Source organism: Spinacia oleracea, chromosome 1 (assembly GCF_020520425.1).
Source record: "Spinacia oleracea cultivar Varoflay chromosome 1, BTI_SOV_V1, whole genome shotgun sequence".
In the NCBI taxonomy this organism is placed as follows: domain Eukaryota; kingdom Viridiplantae; phylum Streptophyta; class Magnoliopsida; order Caryophyllales; family Amaranthaceae; genus Spinacia; species Spinacia oleracea.
The window spans coordinates 126,676,906-126,695,165 of NC_079487.1; the positions used below are offsets into that span (position 1 = coordinate 126,676,906).

At 38.3% G+C, this 18,260-nt stretch overlaps 2 protein-coding genes across 2 annotated transcripts; one reads left to right on the forward strand and one right to left on the reverse strand.

Annotated features, from left to right (window-relative positions):
• Positions 1-528: 528 nt before the first annotated feature.
• LOC110792706 (uncharacterized) lies at positions 529-1,923 on the forward strand. Its single transcript, XM_021997529.2, has one exon. It carries the CDS (start codon positions 529-531, stop codon positions 1,921-1,923), a length of 1,395 nt encoding a protein of 464 aa, XP_021853221.2.
• An 11,311-nt stretch (positions 1,924-13,234) lies between these two features.
• On the reverse strand, positions 13,235-18,238 carry LOC110782923 (putative potassium transporter 12). Its single transcript, XM_021987194.2, has 9 exons — positions 17,450-18,238; positions 16,635-16,863; positions 16,298-16,546; positions 15,963-16,013; positions 15,456-15,716; positions 15,010-15,062; positions 14,802-14,916; positions 14,461-14,715; positions 13,235-14,390 (listed from the first exon to the last, which is right to left on the reverse strand). The coding sequence occupies exons 1-9, from the start codon at positions 17,717-17,719 to the stop codon at positions 13,372-13,374; spliced, it is 2,502 nt and encodes an 833-aa protein (XP_021842886.1). The 5' UTR covers positions 17,720-18,238; the 3' UTR covers positions 13,235-13,371.
• Positions 18,239-18,260: the final 22 nt, after the last annotated feature.

The following is an 18,260-nucleotide window of genomic DNA, read 5'->3' on the forward strand; positions in this document are numbered from 1 at the left end:
CTTGACCCCACTTGAATTTTTTTTTATTGTTAAAATTTCAATTTTTTTTTAAAAAATAAATAATTTTAGTGAAAGTTTCATCAATTTTTAAATAGTGACCCCACTATCTCAAAATTCTGGATCCGCTACTGTAGACATACCTCCCCAAGAGGAAGATGGGACTCCCCTCCACCAAGAACTGATAGGCACAGACATACCTCGTCATTGCAAGAGGCTCTCACTCCCTTCTCCCAAGAAATAATGAACACCCCCAGCCGAGACAAAGTGAAGGTCCCTACCATCGAGCCTTTCGATGGAACTACGGAACCAGAAGAACACATGGCCGCCTATGCGGCTCAAATGAACGTTCAGACTGGATGCGGAGCTACTTGGTGCAGGTACTTTCCAACCACCTTGAAGGGTCTTGCCCTTATATGATTCAACAAGCACGTACCGAAGGGAAGCATCAAGAGCTACAGTGAGCTTGAAAAGGTTTTCATCAGCCAATTCGCGGCGGGTCGGAGGCACCAAAGGACAAGTGTCAACTTAATGGCAGTCAGACAGGGAGAGACGGAGACCCTTCGCAATTATATTAAGAGATTCAATGAAGAAGTCCTAAAGATACACAATCTCAAGGACGAGACCAAGTTCGCAGCCCTCTTGGCAGGTCTTCAGCCAGATGACTTCAAGTTTGAATTGGTCAAGTCCGGGGTATCCAACCTCGAGGAAGCAATGGAGAAGGCCCAAATGCACATTCAAGCCACAGATATTTGTAAGATCAATTGGGGTGGTGAGAGTGGAACAAGGCAAAAACAAAAGCTAAGACCTAACGGCAGCCACGACCAAACTCAGCCCTCCCTCAAAAAGTCGGTTATGGTTGATGACCATGGTGAGGATCCGAGGTATAACCGCAATAGGCGGGAGATTTACCTTTATCTCAAAGGAAAAGACATCCTCCCTAAGCCACCTGCAATCCGTACGCCCGAAGCAAAGCGAGACAAGTCACTTTGGTGTGAGTTTCACCACGAGTGCGGGCACACCACAAAGAACTGTAGGGAGCTGAAAAAGGCACTGGATCACTTGGCTGACAAGGGCAAGCTGAATAATTACTTAAGGAAGAATCCCCCAAAAGCAAAAGCCAAAGAAAAGGAGTCTCTTAGTGATGATACGGGAGACTACATTGGAGTGATAGCCGGAGGCTTGGCAACAGGCGGTTCTGTGAGCAAGGCGAAGGATAGCTTGTGGGCACTGGAACATCAAGTCCTAAAAGTGGCATCGGCTTCTCAAACAGCCCCGGTGATGACATTTGGTGGGAACACTAGTCATCCAATTCAAGAGTCCCATGACGATCCGCTGGTCATCGAGATGAAAGTCGCTAACTCAACGGTAAGGCGAGTGTTAGTGGATAGTGGATCATCCGCCGACATCATTACTCTAAAGTGTCTAGAAGGGCTCAAGTATTCCAAAGATGATCTGAAAACCATCTCCCAGCCACTCATTGGATTTGGAGGTCAAGGCGTCCATCCTCAAGGCACCATCAAGCTACCTGTCAGGTTGGGTCCTAAAAACAAGGGAAGACGGTTGTTGGTAGACTTTCTTGTCGTGGACATCTCCCTGCCATACAACATCATCTTAGGCCGACCTCTACTAAGCAAAATAAAATCCGCAATCTCGGTGTACCAACTTCTCATGCAGTTTGAGTTGGAAGATGGCTCCGTGGGAAAAATCTTTGGGGATCAACAAGTGGGCAGGCGATGCTATGTTAACAGCCTCAAGAGAGGGACAAGTACCCCCAGCCACTGGCCAAGAAAGCCAAGCCAGAAGGGACTCGAAACTCCTGAAGGCAAGCCCCTCCCTCGCCCATGGAACACCGACAACCTTAGAAGGTTTTATGTTCAATCTCCTAAGAATTTCTCCCTTTCTCAAAAGTACTTAGCTTTATAGCTCACATCCATAGTTTTCAACGATGAAAGTGGGGGTAAGATACATGTAAGCCCGCCATAGGCTAAATAACATCTCATCATTGTAAACAAAGCTTTATATCTTCATGGCAATAGTAAAGAACTCGACCAGTAATATTACTTAGCAAATTTTGTTTCTAGAATGTTGTAAGTAGAAGCCAAACATTGGCCATGCAAGCGCAGCACACGTCAAAAGGAAAGCACACGTCAAGCACATGAACTCATACTTAGTGAAATAATCTAAGTCATTTTTGGTGCTTCATCGTTCGCCCAATCATGGGGCTCATTAGTCCTTTTGGAGAACAACAGCCCATTCCCATACTTAGCAAAATAATCTAAGTCATTTTCAAGAATGACGTGTCATCGTTCGCCCAAGCATGGGGCTCATTAGCTCCTTTGGAGAACAACAGCCCATTCCCATACTTAGCAAAATAATCTAAGTCATTTTCAAGAATGGCGCATCATCGTTCGACCAAGCATGGGGCTCATTAGTCCCTTTGGAGAACAGCAGCCCATTCCCATAATTAGCAAAATAATCTAAGTCATTTTCAAGAATGGTGCATCATCGTTCGCACAAACATGGGGCTCATTAGCCCCTTTGGAGAACAGAAGCCCATTCCCATACTTAGCAAAATAATCTAAGTCATTTTCAAGAATGGCGCATCATCGTTCGCCCAAGCATGGGGCTCATTAGCTCCTTTGGAGAACAACAACTCATTCCCATACTTAGCAAAATAATCTAAGTCATTTTCAAGAATGGTGCATCATCGTTCGCCCAAGCATGGGGCTCATTAGTCCCTTTGGAGAACAGCAGCTCATTCCCATACTTAGCAAAATAATCTAAGTCATTTTCAAGAATGGTGCATCATCGTTCGCCCAAACATGGGGCTCATTAGCCCCTTTGGAGAACAGAATCTCATTCCCATACTTAGCAAAATAATCTAAGTCATTTTCAAGAATGGCGCATCATCGTTCGTCCAAGCATGGGGCTCATTAGCTCCTTTGGAGAACAACAACTCATTCCCATACTTATCAAAATTTATCTAAGTCATGTGCGGAAAGTAGAAGCCATGGCACCATAAGTAGAAGCCATGGCACCGTCATGTGTATGACAAGTAGAAGCAGAAGCCATGGCACAATCATGTGCGGCGAGTAAAAGCCACGACACCATCATGTGCGGCAAGGAGAAGCCATGGCACCATAAGTATAAGCCTTGACACCATCATGTGCGGCAAGTAGAAGCCATGGCACTATAAGTAGAAGCCATGGCACCATCATGTGCGGCGAGTAAAAGCCACGACACCATCATGTGCGGCAAGGAGAAGCCATGGCACCATAAGTAGAAGCCTTGTCACCATCATGTGCGGCAAGTAGAAGCCATGGCACCATAAGTAAAAGCCACGACACCATCATGTGCGGCAAAGAGAAGCCATGGCACCATAAGTAGAAGCCTTGACACCATCATGTGCGGAAAGTAGAATCCATGGCACCATCATGTGCGACTCTCTCTCACGCACCGCACCCGACATCGGGCGACAAAACAACAGCCACGCCAAGAGAAAGCATCAGCCATCACCCTACCCACGTACATACGTCGAAAAAAAAAAAAAAAAAAAAAAACAGGAGCAGCCACGCCGAGAAAGGAACAGCCACGCCTGGCATGCCCTTCCTCCGCCAGCCTTCGCCAAAAAAAAAAAAAAAAAAAAAAAAACAGGAGCAGCCACGCCAATCGGCGCCTCTTGCCCGATTAACAAAGAGCAGCCACGCCGAGTCATAACAGCAGCCACGCCGCTCAACCATGCCCGCGCCCTTGGGGCGGAAAACAAAAGTCAAGCCCAGCCTTGTGCCGGCGCCCTTGGGGCGGAAAACAAAAGCCAAGCCCAGCCTTGTGCCCGCGCCCTTGGGGCGAAAAACAAAAGCCAAGCCGAGCCTTGTGCCCGCGCCCTTGGGGTGGAAAACAAAAGCCAAGCCGAGCCTTGTGCCGGCGCCCTTGGGGCGGAAAACAAAAGCCAAGCCGATCCTTGTGCCCACGCCCTTGGTGCGGAAAACAAAAGTCAAGCCCAGCCTTGAGTCGGCGCCCTTGGGGCGGAAAACAAAAGCCAAGCCCAGCCTTGTGCCCGTGCCCTAGGGGCGGAAAACAAAAGCCAAGCCGAGCCTTGTGCCCGCGCCCTTGGGGTGGAAAACAAAAGCCAAGCCGAGCCTTGTGCCGGCGCCCTTGGGGCGGAAAACAAAAGCCAAGCCGAGCCTTGTGCCCGCGCCCTTGGTGCGGAAAACAAAAGCCAAGCCGAGCCTTGTGCCGTCGCCCTTGGGGCGGAAAACAAAAGTCAAGCCCAACCTTGTGCCCGTGCCCTAGGGGCGGAAAACAAAAGCCAAGCTCAGCCTTGTGCACACGCCCTTGGGGCGGAAAACAAAAGCCAAAGCCCAGCCTTGTGCCCGCGCCCTTGGGGCGGAAAACAAAAGCCAAGCTCAGCCTTGTGCGCGCGCCCTTGGGGCGGAAAACAAAAGCCAAGCTCTGCCTTGTGCCCGCGCCCTTGGGGCGGAAAACAAAAGCCAAGCCCTGCCTTGTGCCCGCGCCCTTGGGGCGAAAAACAAAAGCCAAGCCTAGCCTTGTGCCCGCGCCCTTGTGGCGGAAAACAAAAGCCAAGCCGCGCGCGTCACACCCATACCTCTCTCAGCACAAATTTGAAGCAACCGCCCAATGTAGAATGTCTCAACTAGGCATGACCTTCGCCAAGCTCACAAACATTGCTAGCCAGCCGGGCAAGCAACCCATGTATACGTAACAAAAGCCGGAGGGCTGAGTTCATTCCGCCAAACTCCCGAGTCTTTGGCCAGAACTCGCAAATTTGGCGTGGGGCTAATGTTCGGGCCCCCCCCCCCTGTGGGACCCACTTTCTACACCAATTACCAAGATACCCTTTCAGGGGAAATTACTGAAAATACCCTCAAACACAAACCTCTTGATGGGCTCAGATCAGAAGTTAGGGGCCCATATCTCAGCCCCCTACAGGCCCAAGATTCCATACCCCTACACTTGCCTATATTTACTAATAATGCCATCTTGCATTACTATAAATATGCTTCACCTAATCATTACTCAGGTATGCAATTATTCCCACACTGACTCTCTCACTACTTTCTCTCTCTACAAGAACTGACTTGAGCGTCGGAGAGGGTTTTCTCGGGAACCCCCCCGAGCCAGTTTACGTTTGCCGTTTTTGTAGGACAAACCACAACCGATTGGAGGAAAACGACAGCCTGGTTGAAGAGGCTTCCCCTATTTTCACACTTAGCATTTTCTTCGCAGAAACAAGTAGGGTTAAACTCAAAATACTGTAATCGAACATTATATTTATAAGTATGTCTTGTCAGCTGCATGCCCCTCGTAGCTAGCTCGAAGACTTGGGGCACAAAATGACAAATTGAAATGGACTAGTACTCCGTAGTATATTTAGTGAGATATTATATAGTTTTCCACTACTAGATAAATGCATGCGCTGGAATGATAGAATGCCAAAATCCTAACTCACTAGGTCTACATTTTTTATGGTTGTAATCGTCTAATCGATGTGTCACACTCAATATATAATTGTGTATTATGACATGTTATTATTCATTATAACATCTAGAGATAAAGAGATCACGTCATAAACTCACATTTAATTTTAAAATTACTTTATCTGTTTTCTTAGATGCAATATTTCAATTCTATTCACAAACTATACATTAGTTTGTTGGCTAATTTTGGAGCTATTTTAGGTATTTGGCTAGAAACTGCTTGAAAGTGTTTTATGAGTCCAAAAACCTCTTTTAGAAAAAATACTCATATAAGGAGTGTTTTAGAAGAGCTTATAACTTACGGAGTATAGTGATTTTTTTTTATTTAAAACAACTAACAATTATTTTTATCAAATATTTTTTCATAAACTACTAGTCAAATCAGGTAATATAATCAACTAGTCAAACCAGTTAACCAACAACTTGTAACCAAATATGGCCAACGCCACATTAGATCTTAAATATATTACGTCGTATAATTAATTAAGATGACGGATCCATTATATTTGTACAAGTTTTTATATAAGGCGGTCTTACACAAAAGACAACCTCGGTGTCATATAAGTTAATCAATGAAATCAATTAGTTAAGCACTATAACTAATTAATTAAGCGCGCACTAGAACTAATTAGTTAAATAATGAAACTAATTAGTTAAGCAATGAAACCAATTAGTCAAGCAATTAAAGTGATCTTTCCGATAAGGCGGTATTACACAAAAGTTCTCATTATATTTGGGACACAATACCTAAAATAAGTGGATACAAAAACCAAGTTGATAAAAACAAAAATTCTTATCTATATGTACACCGGACAAAATTTAACTCAAAATATTTAAAAGTTACTCCCTCTGTCCCAAAATGTTCTTTATATAAGATATTTTTCATGCGAATTAACAACTAATTAATGTGCATTAAGATTTCTTTACTTTTTTATTTAAACAAGATAAATTACTCTTATTTATAACGTTTTCAATTTTATAAAAAAAAATCTGACATTGAAAAATAGAAAATATTTAATGCTCCAATGTAAAAGTGTGAGAGGTTAAATACCCCATTGAATTTAATTGTTTAAAAATAATACTTGACACAAATTTTAATAAAATATTAATGTATTACTTCCTCCGTCTTTTAATACTCGCAACGTTTGGACTTTTGCCACTATTCATATAATCTACTTTGACTATTCGTAGTGTTTTTTATATAAGATAAAACATAGTCATGTGGGATCTTGTTAGATTTGTCTCAATGTGTATTTTCAAAATATCAACTTTTTATAATTTTTGCATAAAGAGAATTTAAAATATAAGTGATCAAAGTTGTGCATTGACATGCGTAAAACTGACAAACGTTACGAGTATTAAAAGACGGAGGAAGTATGTGATAACATAAAAAGAAATTTAAAGAACATTTTAGACACCCTAAATGAAATACATAAAAAAAAAACATTTTATGACGAATGAACCAATGAAGTACCTATTTTGTGATGAAAGCTTGCGGGTCCTTTTTCCCTCTTAAAAAAGGGCTTTACCTAATATTTGAACGCCCAAGCGTCCCAAAAGAGTCGTTATCAAAGTCTAAATATTTTTGTAAGTTTTGCGCACCATGACGAAATGTTTTATGTTACGTGGTCGTTTTTAGCTAATTGGAATTCTGACCACCCTAACAGCCACTAGTGAACTCCCCCACTCCACATTTTATCCATGATGTTTGCACCAAAAAAAGCATTTTATCTATGATGCAATTGATGCGAAATGTATTCCCAATATTCTAAAGCATATTTTATGCAAAACAATCCCTATTTAGATCCTAAAGCTAGTCCGCGTTTATCTTCCATTATTTGTAATGACTACTTAGGAGTGACTCTCGTGCGGAGAGGCTCCTAAGTATATTTTCCTTATCTTTCAATGAAAAAAATATATATCCCTCCCTATATGGCTTTATGTGGAGGGTACGTGAGTACGTGACGATAGTATTTTCATCTTATAAATGTTTGGAATGTGTTCTCCTCAATCCTCACAGTTGTAACTTGAAAGTGAGACTGGAACAGATATTTAGGGCGTGTTTGGTGGTAGCGTTTGAGATAGCGGGTAGTGTTTGACCTATTTAAGACGCTGCTTGTAAAATTTGTAAGTGTTTGGCAAAGTATATAGCGATTTAGGTAGCGGTTAGCGGTAGATGTAGCGTTTGGGTAGCTTTTGTCAAACGTTAAAATTAGTACTCCTTTTAAGGTAGCGAGTAGCTTTTGACAAATTTATAGTAAAGTTTTAAATATTATTCTACCTTTTATTTTATTTTAGAATATCAAACACACATACTCCGTATTAGTTAGCCGCTAATTTTACCAAACACACATACTCCGTATTAATTAGCCGCTAATTTGACAGTTAACCGTTACCCGCTACTATTCACCGCTACCTGCTACTATTCACCGTTATCCGCTACTCAACCGTTAACCGCTACCCGCTAATTTTGCCGAACAAGACCTTAGAAATGAGACTTGAACTAAATTTATTAGAATTTGTAAAATTGTATTCATATAAACTGATTATTCATGTAACTTATGGATTTGATTTATTATTATTATTATTATTATTATTATTTTTAGGGTGAAGTGAGCGCGCCTTGCTACCAATAATGATAGTGTTTCCCTCTCATAATGGTTTACCAGGGCCGGTTCTGGGGCGGCGCGGAGTGAGCGACGGAACAGGGACCCCAGATTTTAATTTTAAATATAGTGTAAATAGTCTCCTAAATATGCATAAAAACTAAATTGGAGCAATGGCTAGGGCAATCTTTAATAAACCAAAGGTCTTGGGTTCGAATCCCATTGCAATGAAGTCTTGCACAGGGCCCCATTATTATAGCGTGATTAGAGCCCCGACACTGTGGTTTACATACGTGATACGTACATATATTGGTACAAAGCTTCAAGGCAATAATAATACCTCTCCCGTTTCCTAAGTATCGCACAATATTTACACTATATATTTGCACTACACTTTTTTTCATCTTTTGTAATTTATACGTAAGTAAAATTGTAGTTATGTGGGATCTTATTATATTTGTATCGTTATGTATTTCTAAATATCAACTTTGTACAATTTTACTTATTCATAATTCGAGATATTAAAAATTAAGAGTCAAAGTCAGTTATTAAAGAGCGTAAAATTAACCATGTACGATGCAATATTTAAGAAAGGATGACGTATATTATTTCGATCCTATAATGGTATCGATCATACTTACAGAGTTATAGAGATGCCTTCCAAAAAAAAAAAAACTTACAAAGACGTGAAGTTTTAGAAGAGGGAAGTAGTGAACTACTCAACCCATACAAGTTGGGGAGTTGGTGGGGAACTCAACTTGTGATTTAAAGGTCACATGGTTGAGCCCCTTCAACTGCAAAATGTTTGGGAGTGACTCAAGAAAAACCTGCGTAGTTGAGTTGGCTAACATGTGATAAGTGTTGGTTCAATACTTCAGTAAGACCCCTTCTTCTTACCTAGTTAAAAAAAAAGTGAACTACTCATGCTATTTTTGACTTGTACGTGGTATTAGTTATACTTTATACAATGTAAAATACACTGATTTGACCATTGATATATTTAATTATATTATTATAATACTAAAAATTATGAGAATTGGTATTATACACTAAAAGTTTACATTGAAATAAATCTAAACCAGATCAGGCATGATGATGTTCTTTTTTTCCTTCTTAAAGACATAAAATTATATTTCATGTATTGAGTATCTGGAGCATAAATTTATGTAGTGATATGAAAAGAGAGCAAAAAGCTTAAAATAGTGAAACGCTTGCATGGATCGAAAAAAGTTATCTCTACTAATATATTAAAATGCGTTCTTATTACACACCTCTCCTTATTACATACTTCACCACTAATTAGCATTATGGCATGTCATTACAACAAAAAACAAGTAACAAGGATCGAACATCAAACCTCTTTGTTAAAAGTTACTATTCCTACCATCTTATAACCAACCACAACTTATGTTATGTCTTTCTATATAAACATATATATTCGTTTTACGATAAATAATACATTGAACAAAAGTGAATGCAAAAAAAAGGGAAAAAAAGAAATGATTACTTAATTTATAAATGTACAATTATTATTACTTTCTTAGCTTAAGCCTCAAACAAAAAATCCCGGTGTAATAGAGTGTAGTAATGAGTAAGTGAGGAAACATTGGCGGAGGTTGAGTAATAAATCAACTAAATGATGAAGAAAAGGATCCGACTTTTAATTTTATTTTATTTTCGTATTTGGGTTTTCAGATTGGGAAAGTTGTTGATCGACCACTAATTATGTCACCACTAACCGTAATTCGATGACGACATCATCTATATGTGCACATATGTACAAAAAAATTAAACCCGAATAAAATTCAAAATTTAGGGCAATGCCCAGGCCACATATTAATTTAACATTAATGAATCATGGTCAAAATTGTGTCATATTATACGAGGCAAGCATAATCAAAGCCATTACCTCTTACCAGCTCTTAAAGAAAAATGATTTTAGTACACGAAAAAATAATTTTTAATACTACCTGCAAAACAATGTGCTCTACTCTTATGTAGATTGTGCTAAAATCAGTTTCCGAGGTACTTTTGATATACTTCATCCGTTTCGAAATACTCGCAACGGTTTGACTGGACACACTTGTCAATGCACAACTTTGACCATCAAAATCTTCAATTATATATTACGGAGTATAAAAACTTACAAAAAATTAATATTTTGAAAATAATATATTAAGATGAAGCCAACAATATATTATATGCTAACACTTATGTTCATATACTATAAATATAATGAGGTCAATGTGAATTATGTGAATAGTGCAAAAAGTCAAACTGTTGCGAGTATTCCGGAACGGGGAAGTAGATTAGTACCTTAAAAGGTGAGGGGCACTACTACTTGGGCATTGGCCTCCATACTGCAAAATCTATTATTCTAAAGAACGGGCTGGCCATTTTACAGCTGTTTGGACAGAGACTTAACATATTATGGAGTACTTAATTTAATGATGTTAATTTTACTACTCCACTTTTAAATATTTTTACCAAAGAATTAAAAAGAAACAACGTGAAAGCTGCAGTTTTCAGATATATGGTCCAGCCCAACTTTGTTTCCTTAGCTTAAGGGTTTTGGACTTTCTTTTGGGCTTTAATCAAAGAGATACATGATACATGTAAAAGAAAAAAAAAGGGACAAAACCAACTTTATGGAAAGTTTTACCTTTATTTACCATGTACCTCATACATCAATCACTCTTATTTTAGTTGACACGTTTTGACTTTTGACATTATCACATGCTCTATTTTTACTATATTTTGTCATTTATACGGAAAATATGCTCGTGTGTTTTTTTTTTATAGATTTTCTTCAATTTATATTTTTAGAATGTCAACTTCTTATAATTTTTCTTACAAAAAATATAAACGATTGAAACATTGGAAAGTGAGATAAAAGAGAGTGTCAATTATAAGAAAGGAGGAAGTTTATGATAATAAACTTTTTGAAGGAAAAAATTGACTATCTTATTTAATTAAATACCGAAAATTCGTAAGAACCGATCATTGATCCATGTAAGACCTCTATCGAGCCAAAGTCCTCATAATAAGTCAATAACTAGTCACCACGTTTTAACAAGACGATCCTTTATTTGTAAAGGGAAAAGTCAGCGAAGATATACACAAGTATTAGATGTTTGCAGTGTGAAAAGTTTCCTTAAAACGTTAATTATAAAACTACCTTAAATAGAACACATTGCTATATTTATAGAACGGGAGAAAGTATAGTCCATCAATAATTCTTAGATTGATCTAGCCCAAAAGTTTAAGGCTTTGGATAAAAAAAAGGTCGTACAAGATTCTTGGGGGATAGGGAGGCATAAGGAGATTGCTCCCAAAGCACCCAAAGTCCCAAACTCGATCTCCTCTTATAGTCTTATCCAAACATGTCATACGTCCTCCTCAAAAGAAATAAAAAGTCACACCATATCTTTGGCGATTTTGATTTTACCTATTAAGGAGTAATTTGTAACAATTGATAAAGTACTACTTTATCTGATGGATATCGGTTACCGACCCCGAACTTTAATTATAAATTCTTTCAAATACTCCCTTCGTATTTTTTTTAAGAGATACACTTGGCCGGGCACGGGTATTAAGAAGAATAATTGAATAAAATAAAATAATAAAGCAAGTGGGGTTGGATAAATATTTTAATAATTAAACATGTGGGGACCAAGTCATTTTGGCGGGTGGAGGGTGAGGTGGGTTTATAAAATTATTTGTTTAATAGGATGGTGGGTGATAGGGCATATTAGATGTATTATTTAATTAGATGGTGGGGTTGATAAGTTACTAAAAATAGCAAGTGTATCTCTTAAATAAATACGGCCGGAAAAGACAAATGTATCCCTTAAAAAAATACGGAGAGAGTATATAAGAAAGAACATTATTATGCGGATTATTGTACGTGACATAAAGAATCCTTAGGATAGTGTGAGTCAAAAGTCTTCTCAAGATAGTGTGGTCTTCTAAATTTCATTCTTCATACTAGAGTAATTTTACGCCCCTAATATCACTACCACGTAAAAAGCGAGATGACAAAATAATGTAATTTTATACTCGTATGCGAAATTCAGTAAGAAAAAGTAATTTTATACTCAGATGTAAAATAAACACTACTCCCTATATTTTTTATTATTAGTCTCTTTTAGAATATTGACACTATTTACAATTGAAAAGAATTTTCTAATTTCTTTCCAATAAGCATTTCAAAAAATATTCATGTGAGATCTTATTTTGTTCTTCTCAATTTGTAATTTATCAATATTATATTTTTATATTTATTTAACTTACTTAATTGAAAATATTCACATTTAAATATTAAGTTGAGACGGACTACAAATTCAAAGGGGAATAATATTTAAAAACGGATAGAATATATAATTTTCGATTCGAATTGCGACAAACTATCCAATCCTGAATCCTCCCTTTGCCAATCAAAGACTGTTTAAAGAATACTCCGTAGTTGGCAAAGTTATATGCTGGGGGACCATTAATCGAGCTTGGAGTTGGACCCTTACGCAATCACAAATGTCTTACTCATCAACATCTTCTTTCAAATATACACGATCTTAATTCTTAAGTGGCATAACTAAAGCCACATACAACGAGCTTGTCCCTATAGAATAAAGAACATCCTTAACATTGTTTTTCTTTGGAAGTAGCCGTAGCATCTTGGATTACCTCATTTGTCTTTTTCTTTAGAAACTAGGAACTGGTTTTCGCATACTACTTTGTTGGTTTTGGCAAACTTCTTATTATGTGAGAAAAACATAATATACTACGCTCTCACGAGAGGTGTGCCAAAATCAATTTCCTTAAATAATTTATACAATATGCAAGTTTGAAGAGTAAAGGATCACCCAAACACCGAAACCATGATTGGTAGACGGGAAAGAACTAACGGCACTGCATTGAGCAAATAGTCGAAGAAAGACGGGAAAGAACCAATGGCACTGCGTTAAGCAAATAGTCATGTGACGTCTTATTAGGCCCGTTTCAATTGAATATTTTTCAAATATCAAACTTTTTATAATTTTTGGCTATTCATAATGAAAGATATTAATGTTTGCAATCGTGAATTGGAAAACGCGCCTAAACAATTGTATCAAACTAAAAAGATAAGCAAAATGAATGCCAAAGAACTAATAATCATGAATATATGCTAATAGATTATTTTTCAAGAGAATGATCCTTTCTAACAATAGAAAAGAGATATTACCTCAAGAAGCTCATTTTCTAGAATGGCACATTTGCCACAAAATTAATTAAACCATGTATGTCATCCTAACTTCAATAACATTCATGTGTGGAACCCTGAGTACAGCAGCACCTCTCCTGCAATTCCTTCTCAAGAAAGCATAGAAATAATTGATACCCAACTTCTTAACAAACCATGATTCTTTCTTTGCTCTAACATCTCCATCTCCAAGCAAATATGTAAACCCAGAATCTACAGCCTCTCTAAGAGCAGAGAATTCATACTCTACACTAGGATCTTCCTCTCCTGACATTACACTCGATGGCAACTCCTCGCTTTCTTCCAATCGTTGATCATGCATCAGTGGGACCCGTAACTCATCAGCATCAGTGTCTGCTATATCCATTGATCTTACTGAAGCACTATCCATAATATCAAGTTCATTCAAGTTAGCCTCAAGAGCAAGATCACGGGCCTCATTCTGCAGAAATCTTTTCAGACTTTCTATCAGTAATTGTTCGAATGAATGATGGTCTTCTTTGCGAACATCTTTGTACCCATAACGAGCAATGCAACGGAACATATGGTAGTCTCTAGGGCAAATTCTTCGAAAGAGAAATCGTTCTTCTTGAGGCACTACAGGAACTGGGACATATTTTATGCATACAAAGATAATGGTAGAGTGAATTGCAGGAAGGGTCAGAAGAAACTGTCCTAGAATGGATGGAATTCCATGAACCAGTTCATTGTAGAGTAATCCAATTCCAGGGACTCTTACAGTTCCAAGTGAAGATCCGAGTTCATGGATAAAATCCATGGATATTTTATCTCTGACTTCGCTCTGATACTTGAGAACACTTCCATAGTTCCAGGTGTACATTACTAGTAAGAAGCAGGCAGCAAAAGCCAAAGGAAGCCAACCACCCTCCAGGATTTTTGATAGAACTGCTGATAAGTAAATGAGCTCAATTGTCCCGAATATGACAGGGAAAGCGAGAGCTATGTATATATTTGTTTGCCAGATCAAAAGCATCACAAGTGTTACCAATATAGTACTGACTAGCATGACTCCAACTTCAGCAATGCCTGAAATCACAGATTTGGTTATGCCATATGCTGTAAAAGTAGAATAGAGGCTATAGATTTGGTTACTTACCATATGCATTGGCAATGTCTGTGGTGCTTCTAAAAGTGGCAACCACTATAAGACACATGACCATCAGAAACCAGTTGATGACAGGGATATAAATCTGACCCATCTGCTTCTTTGAGGTGTGAATTATCTTAAGCCTCGGAAAACAACCTAGGGCCATGGCTTGCTTTATGACCGAAAAGGTAGCAGAAATCATGGCTTGACTTGCAATAATAGCAGCTAGTGTAGCAATCACAAAGACTGGCCAGAAAAATCCATCTATTTGCCAGAAATATTTATAGAAATGTCAGCAAAAGCTTGTATGATTCAAGATGATCAAGTAGTAGCTTTCTGTCAAGGGTTACCTGGCACACTATCAAAGAATACTCTCTCCGATGAGGATGGAAATCTTATCAAGAACGCTGCTTGGCCCATGTATGCTAGCAGAAGGCAGGGGAATACAACAGAAGTAAATGCAATCTGCAATGTCATTGTAAATTAAAACATTAACAGGTTTAGTGATAGAACATTGAAGTACTCTATATATGCTACTGAGAACTCGGATGGACCTGCCTGAATGGATCGCACAGTGAAGTGGCCTAGATCAGCAAACATGGCTTCGGCTCCTGTAATTACATACCCCACAAATTACAAGAACAACTCATCAATGAAAGTAAATCAGATATCAGATTCCAGATAAGAGACAGAAATTTGGACTTTCAGCAACACATGCTTGCAAGAAATTCTCTATGAAATCAGGGGAACTAGATGCATTAATCCAAGCAAATGAAATGTGTCGTAATGAACTACTGATTATGCAGCAATGCTCAAAAGCAAGTAACTATGCTACAACGAACAACAATGGCCTGAAATTTAAGAACAATGGCCTAATCAACAATGGCCTTGATTAGGGAAGTCAAGTATGAATGATTTTTAAAGCTAATTTAATTTCTAATGGCCTGAAATTTAAGAACATATAAGGTTAAAAGCACCCACAACTTGAGGTAGAGCTCAAATACCTGTGATGCACAAAACACAGCCGCCAAGAGCTGACCATGCTTGAACACCATTCTTCCTAAAGAAAAGGTAGATGTAAGCTGGATTAAGGGCTCTCAAAACTGTAATATCATGCCTGATGAGGTTGTAGAGTCCAATTGATGCCAAAGAAAAGAACCACAATGACAGGGCAGGAGCAAATGAAAACCCAACTTTGCTTGTTCCAAACCTTTGTATGCTAAACAACCCAACCAGAATGACCATTGAAACAATGACTACAGCATCTGCCAATTCATAAAAAATTGTCAAATGCATTCACTGGTAAGTTAATAATTACGGCAACCCATCATAAAGAACTAACAATATTCACATTTAACATTCTGTGTGATGGAAGAGCTAGTGTAGAGGCTTATAGACTTCTGTAATTGCACAATGCTGGCTTGTAGTTACTGTCTAATCATGAATTTAGTTGATTAGAGAGAAGACGAACCCATTTACTTTGTATCTACACAAAGGGTAGATATACTTACTAGTACCGAATCCCTTAATCTCACCCTGCAAACCACTCACAGCTGACATAACTGCACAAGGTAAACAATCAATGAGAAATTTCAGGAAACAATTAATAGCAAGCTAAACAGCAAAGAAGCTTAATCCATAGCATTTAAATAGTTAAATTCATGAAGTTGTATGCAGGCGCATAAAGGAGCTGATTGTGAAAAGGCAAGCAAGTTTACTCAGACTCCTAGAGAAGTGTCAAAACTCTAACATGACATACTCAACTTTGATGTTAATGTGTGTCCAAATATAGGCACACATACTCAACTTTGATGTTAATGTGTTCGTTTTAAAAAAAATAGCATACCTGACATAGCTGGAGTTAGAATACCATCCCCTATAATCAAAGAAGTTCCTGTAAGAACCAAAAATAGAAGAAGGGTTTTCATAGAGGATTTCCTTTCCAAAACCTCTTTAATGTTTAAAGCCCTTTCAAGTTCAGGAGTGGGTAGTTTAAGCCTATAGCTAGAAATCTGCTGGTCAGCTTGTTGTCGATTTGGAAGCATATTCACATTGGCATACCTGCTTATAAGCGAATACAATGCAAACGTCCCTCCTACAGCCAAAAGTTGCCTATTATTTTTGGATACAAATAGCTAAAGATGAAGTACAAAAGGCTAAAAAGAAGCTGAGAAAACATGTACCTTCCCCATTATCATTAGCTTTAAGCACTACAAATACGTATTTAGCTAAGGGTACAAGAGCTATTGTATACAATACTACAGAGAGTGCCCCCAGGATATCAACTTCCGATGTTATAGGCACCTTGCTAAACACATCAGTGAAGACATATAAAGGACTCGTGCCCAAGTCACCATACACAACTCCAAGAGTTTGGAATGCTAAAGCAAGAGTATGCCATGTAGATTGTTCCTGTACAATAATTGAGCTTACTCAGTAACATAATCAATAGATTTGAGTAGCTACTAGCTAGGTTGCCTAAATCCACTAATGCCGAAAACTTCATATACTGTAGTACTTATTCCTAGTTTTGGATGAATCTGGCTATGTGATGATAATCCCAACAAACATAACCTCATACATATTAACATTTTCATCCCTCACTTGTCTGGAAATCCCAATAGCAATGTCTAAAATCAATAAGTTTGTCAGGACAATTGCAGTAACATTACGAAGCCCCTCAACAATTTCAAGCTCAAATTCACCCTGAATTCCAGCACATTATACCATACTAATCCACTGTCATGAATTCCTAAACTGATACTTGTACCATTTTTTGAAATATATTTAATGCTTATACTTAAGTAGTTAACCCTTAGAGCTACCTCATCAAAATCAATAGGATTAGAAACAAAAAAACTGACAGTAATAAGCTAATAACACCCTTAGAATGATGATCATGGACTACACATAGCAAAACCACACCGATTATAAGCGAAAAAACTGAGTAATACTGTAAACCCTTGAAAGGGCAAAATCGAGAAAATTAGAAGTAAACCTTAGAATGATGAGCATGGGCCGCAGCAATCTCCATAGCTTCAACATCCAAAGAATCAAATCTTTTAGGCTTCTTAATAAGCCTTCTTTTAAGAGACCCAGAAGTAGACCCATATCTACTCCTAAATTCATCTTCCTCCATTTTTGACCAATTTGGTATTTCTTCAGAACTCACTTCACTTCCATCAACCCACCTTGAAGTTCCACTTCCACCACTTCCAACCCATCTCAAATTAATTCTACTGCTCTCTTCTATCAAATCTCTTCCCATTTTAACTTCTTTTTTTATCAGCTGCCCACCAAAAGAAATGGCACAAAACTCCCAAGAATCAACTTAAAAAGATCAAATCTTTCATTAATTTTGTAGTTCTAAGACGACCATGAAAGCTAAATTCTTGGTTCATCCACTCGACCCCATACTTCCGAACAGTGATTACTATAAATAAAGCCCTTCAATTTTTTTGTTCTTTCTTTGTAAAGTTGTCGAGATTTTGTAGCATGTAATCTTATCTCTTGGAACTTGAATTGAAAGCATGTTTATTATAATTATGTCAATAATTGAAAGTTATGGAGATTGCACTGCGTCACGGTAATGGAGTAGTACAGAAAGCTGCAGAAATTTGACAAATCGAGCCACAGAAGATCCAATCAGTGATTGACACTCTAGCATTCTATAAAAAGAAAAAATAATGCATTCTAAAAGGTTTATCTCGGATTGGTTGAGGAGGGTGACTTCACTGACTTGAGATTTGAGATTATCTTGGGGAGGTTTCCATTGGTCTCTCGTTGGGCTGTCTTTGTTTTGTCTTCAT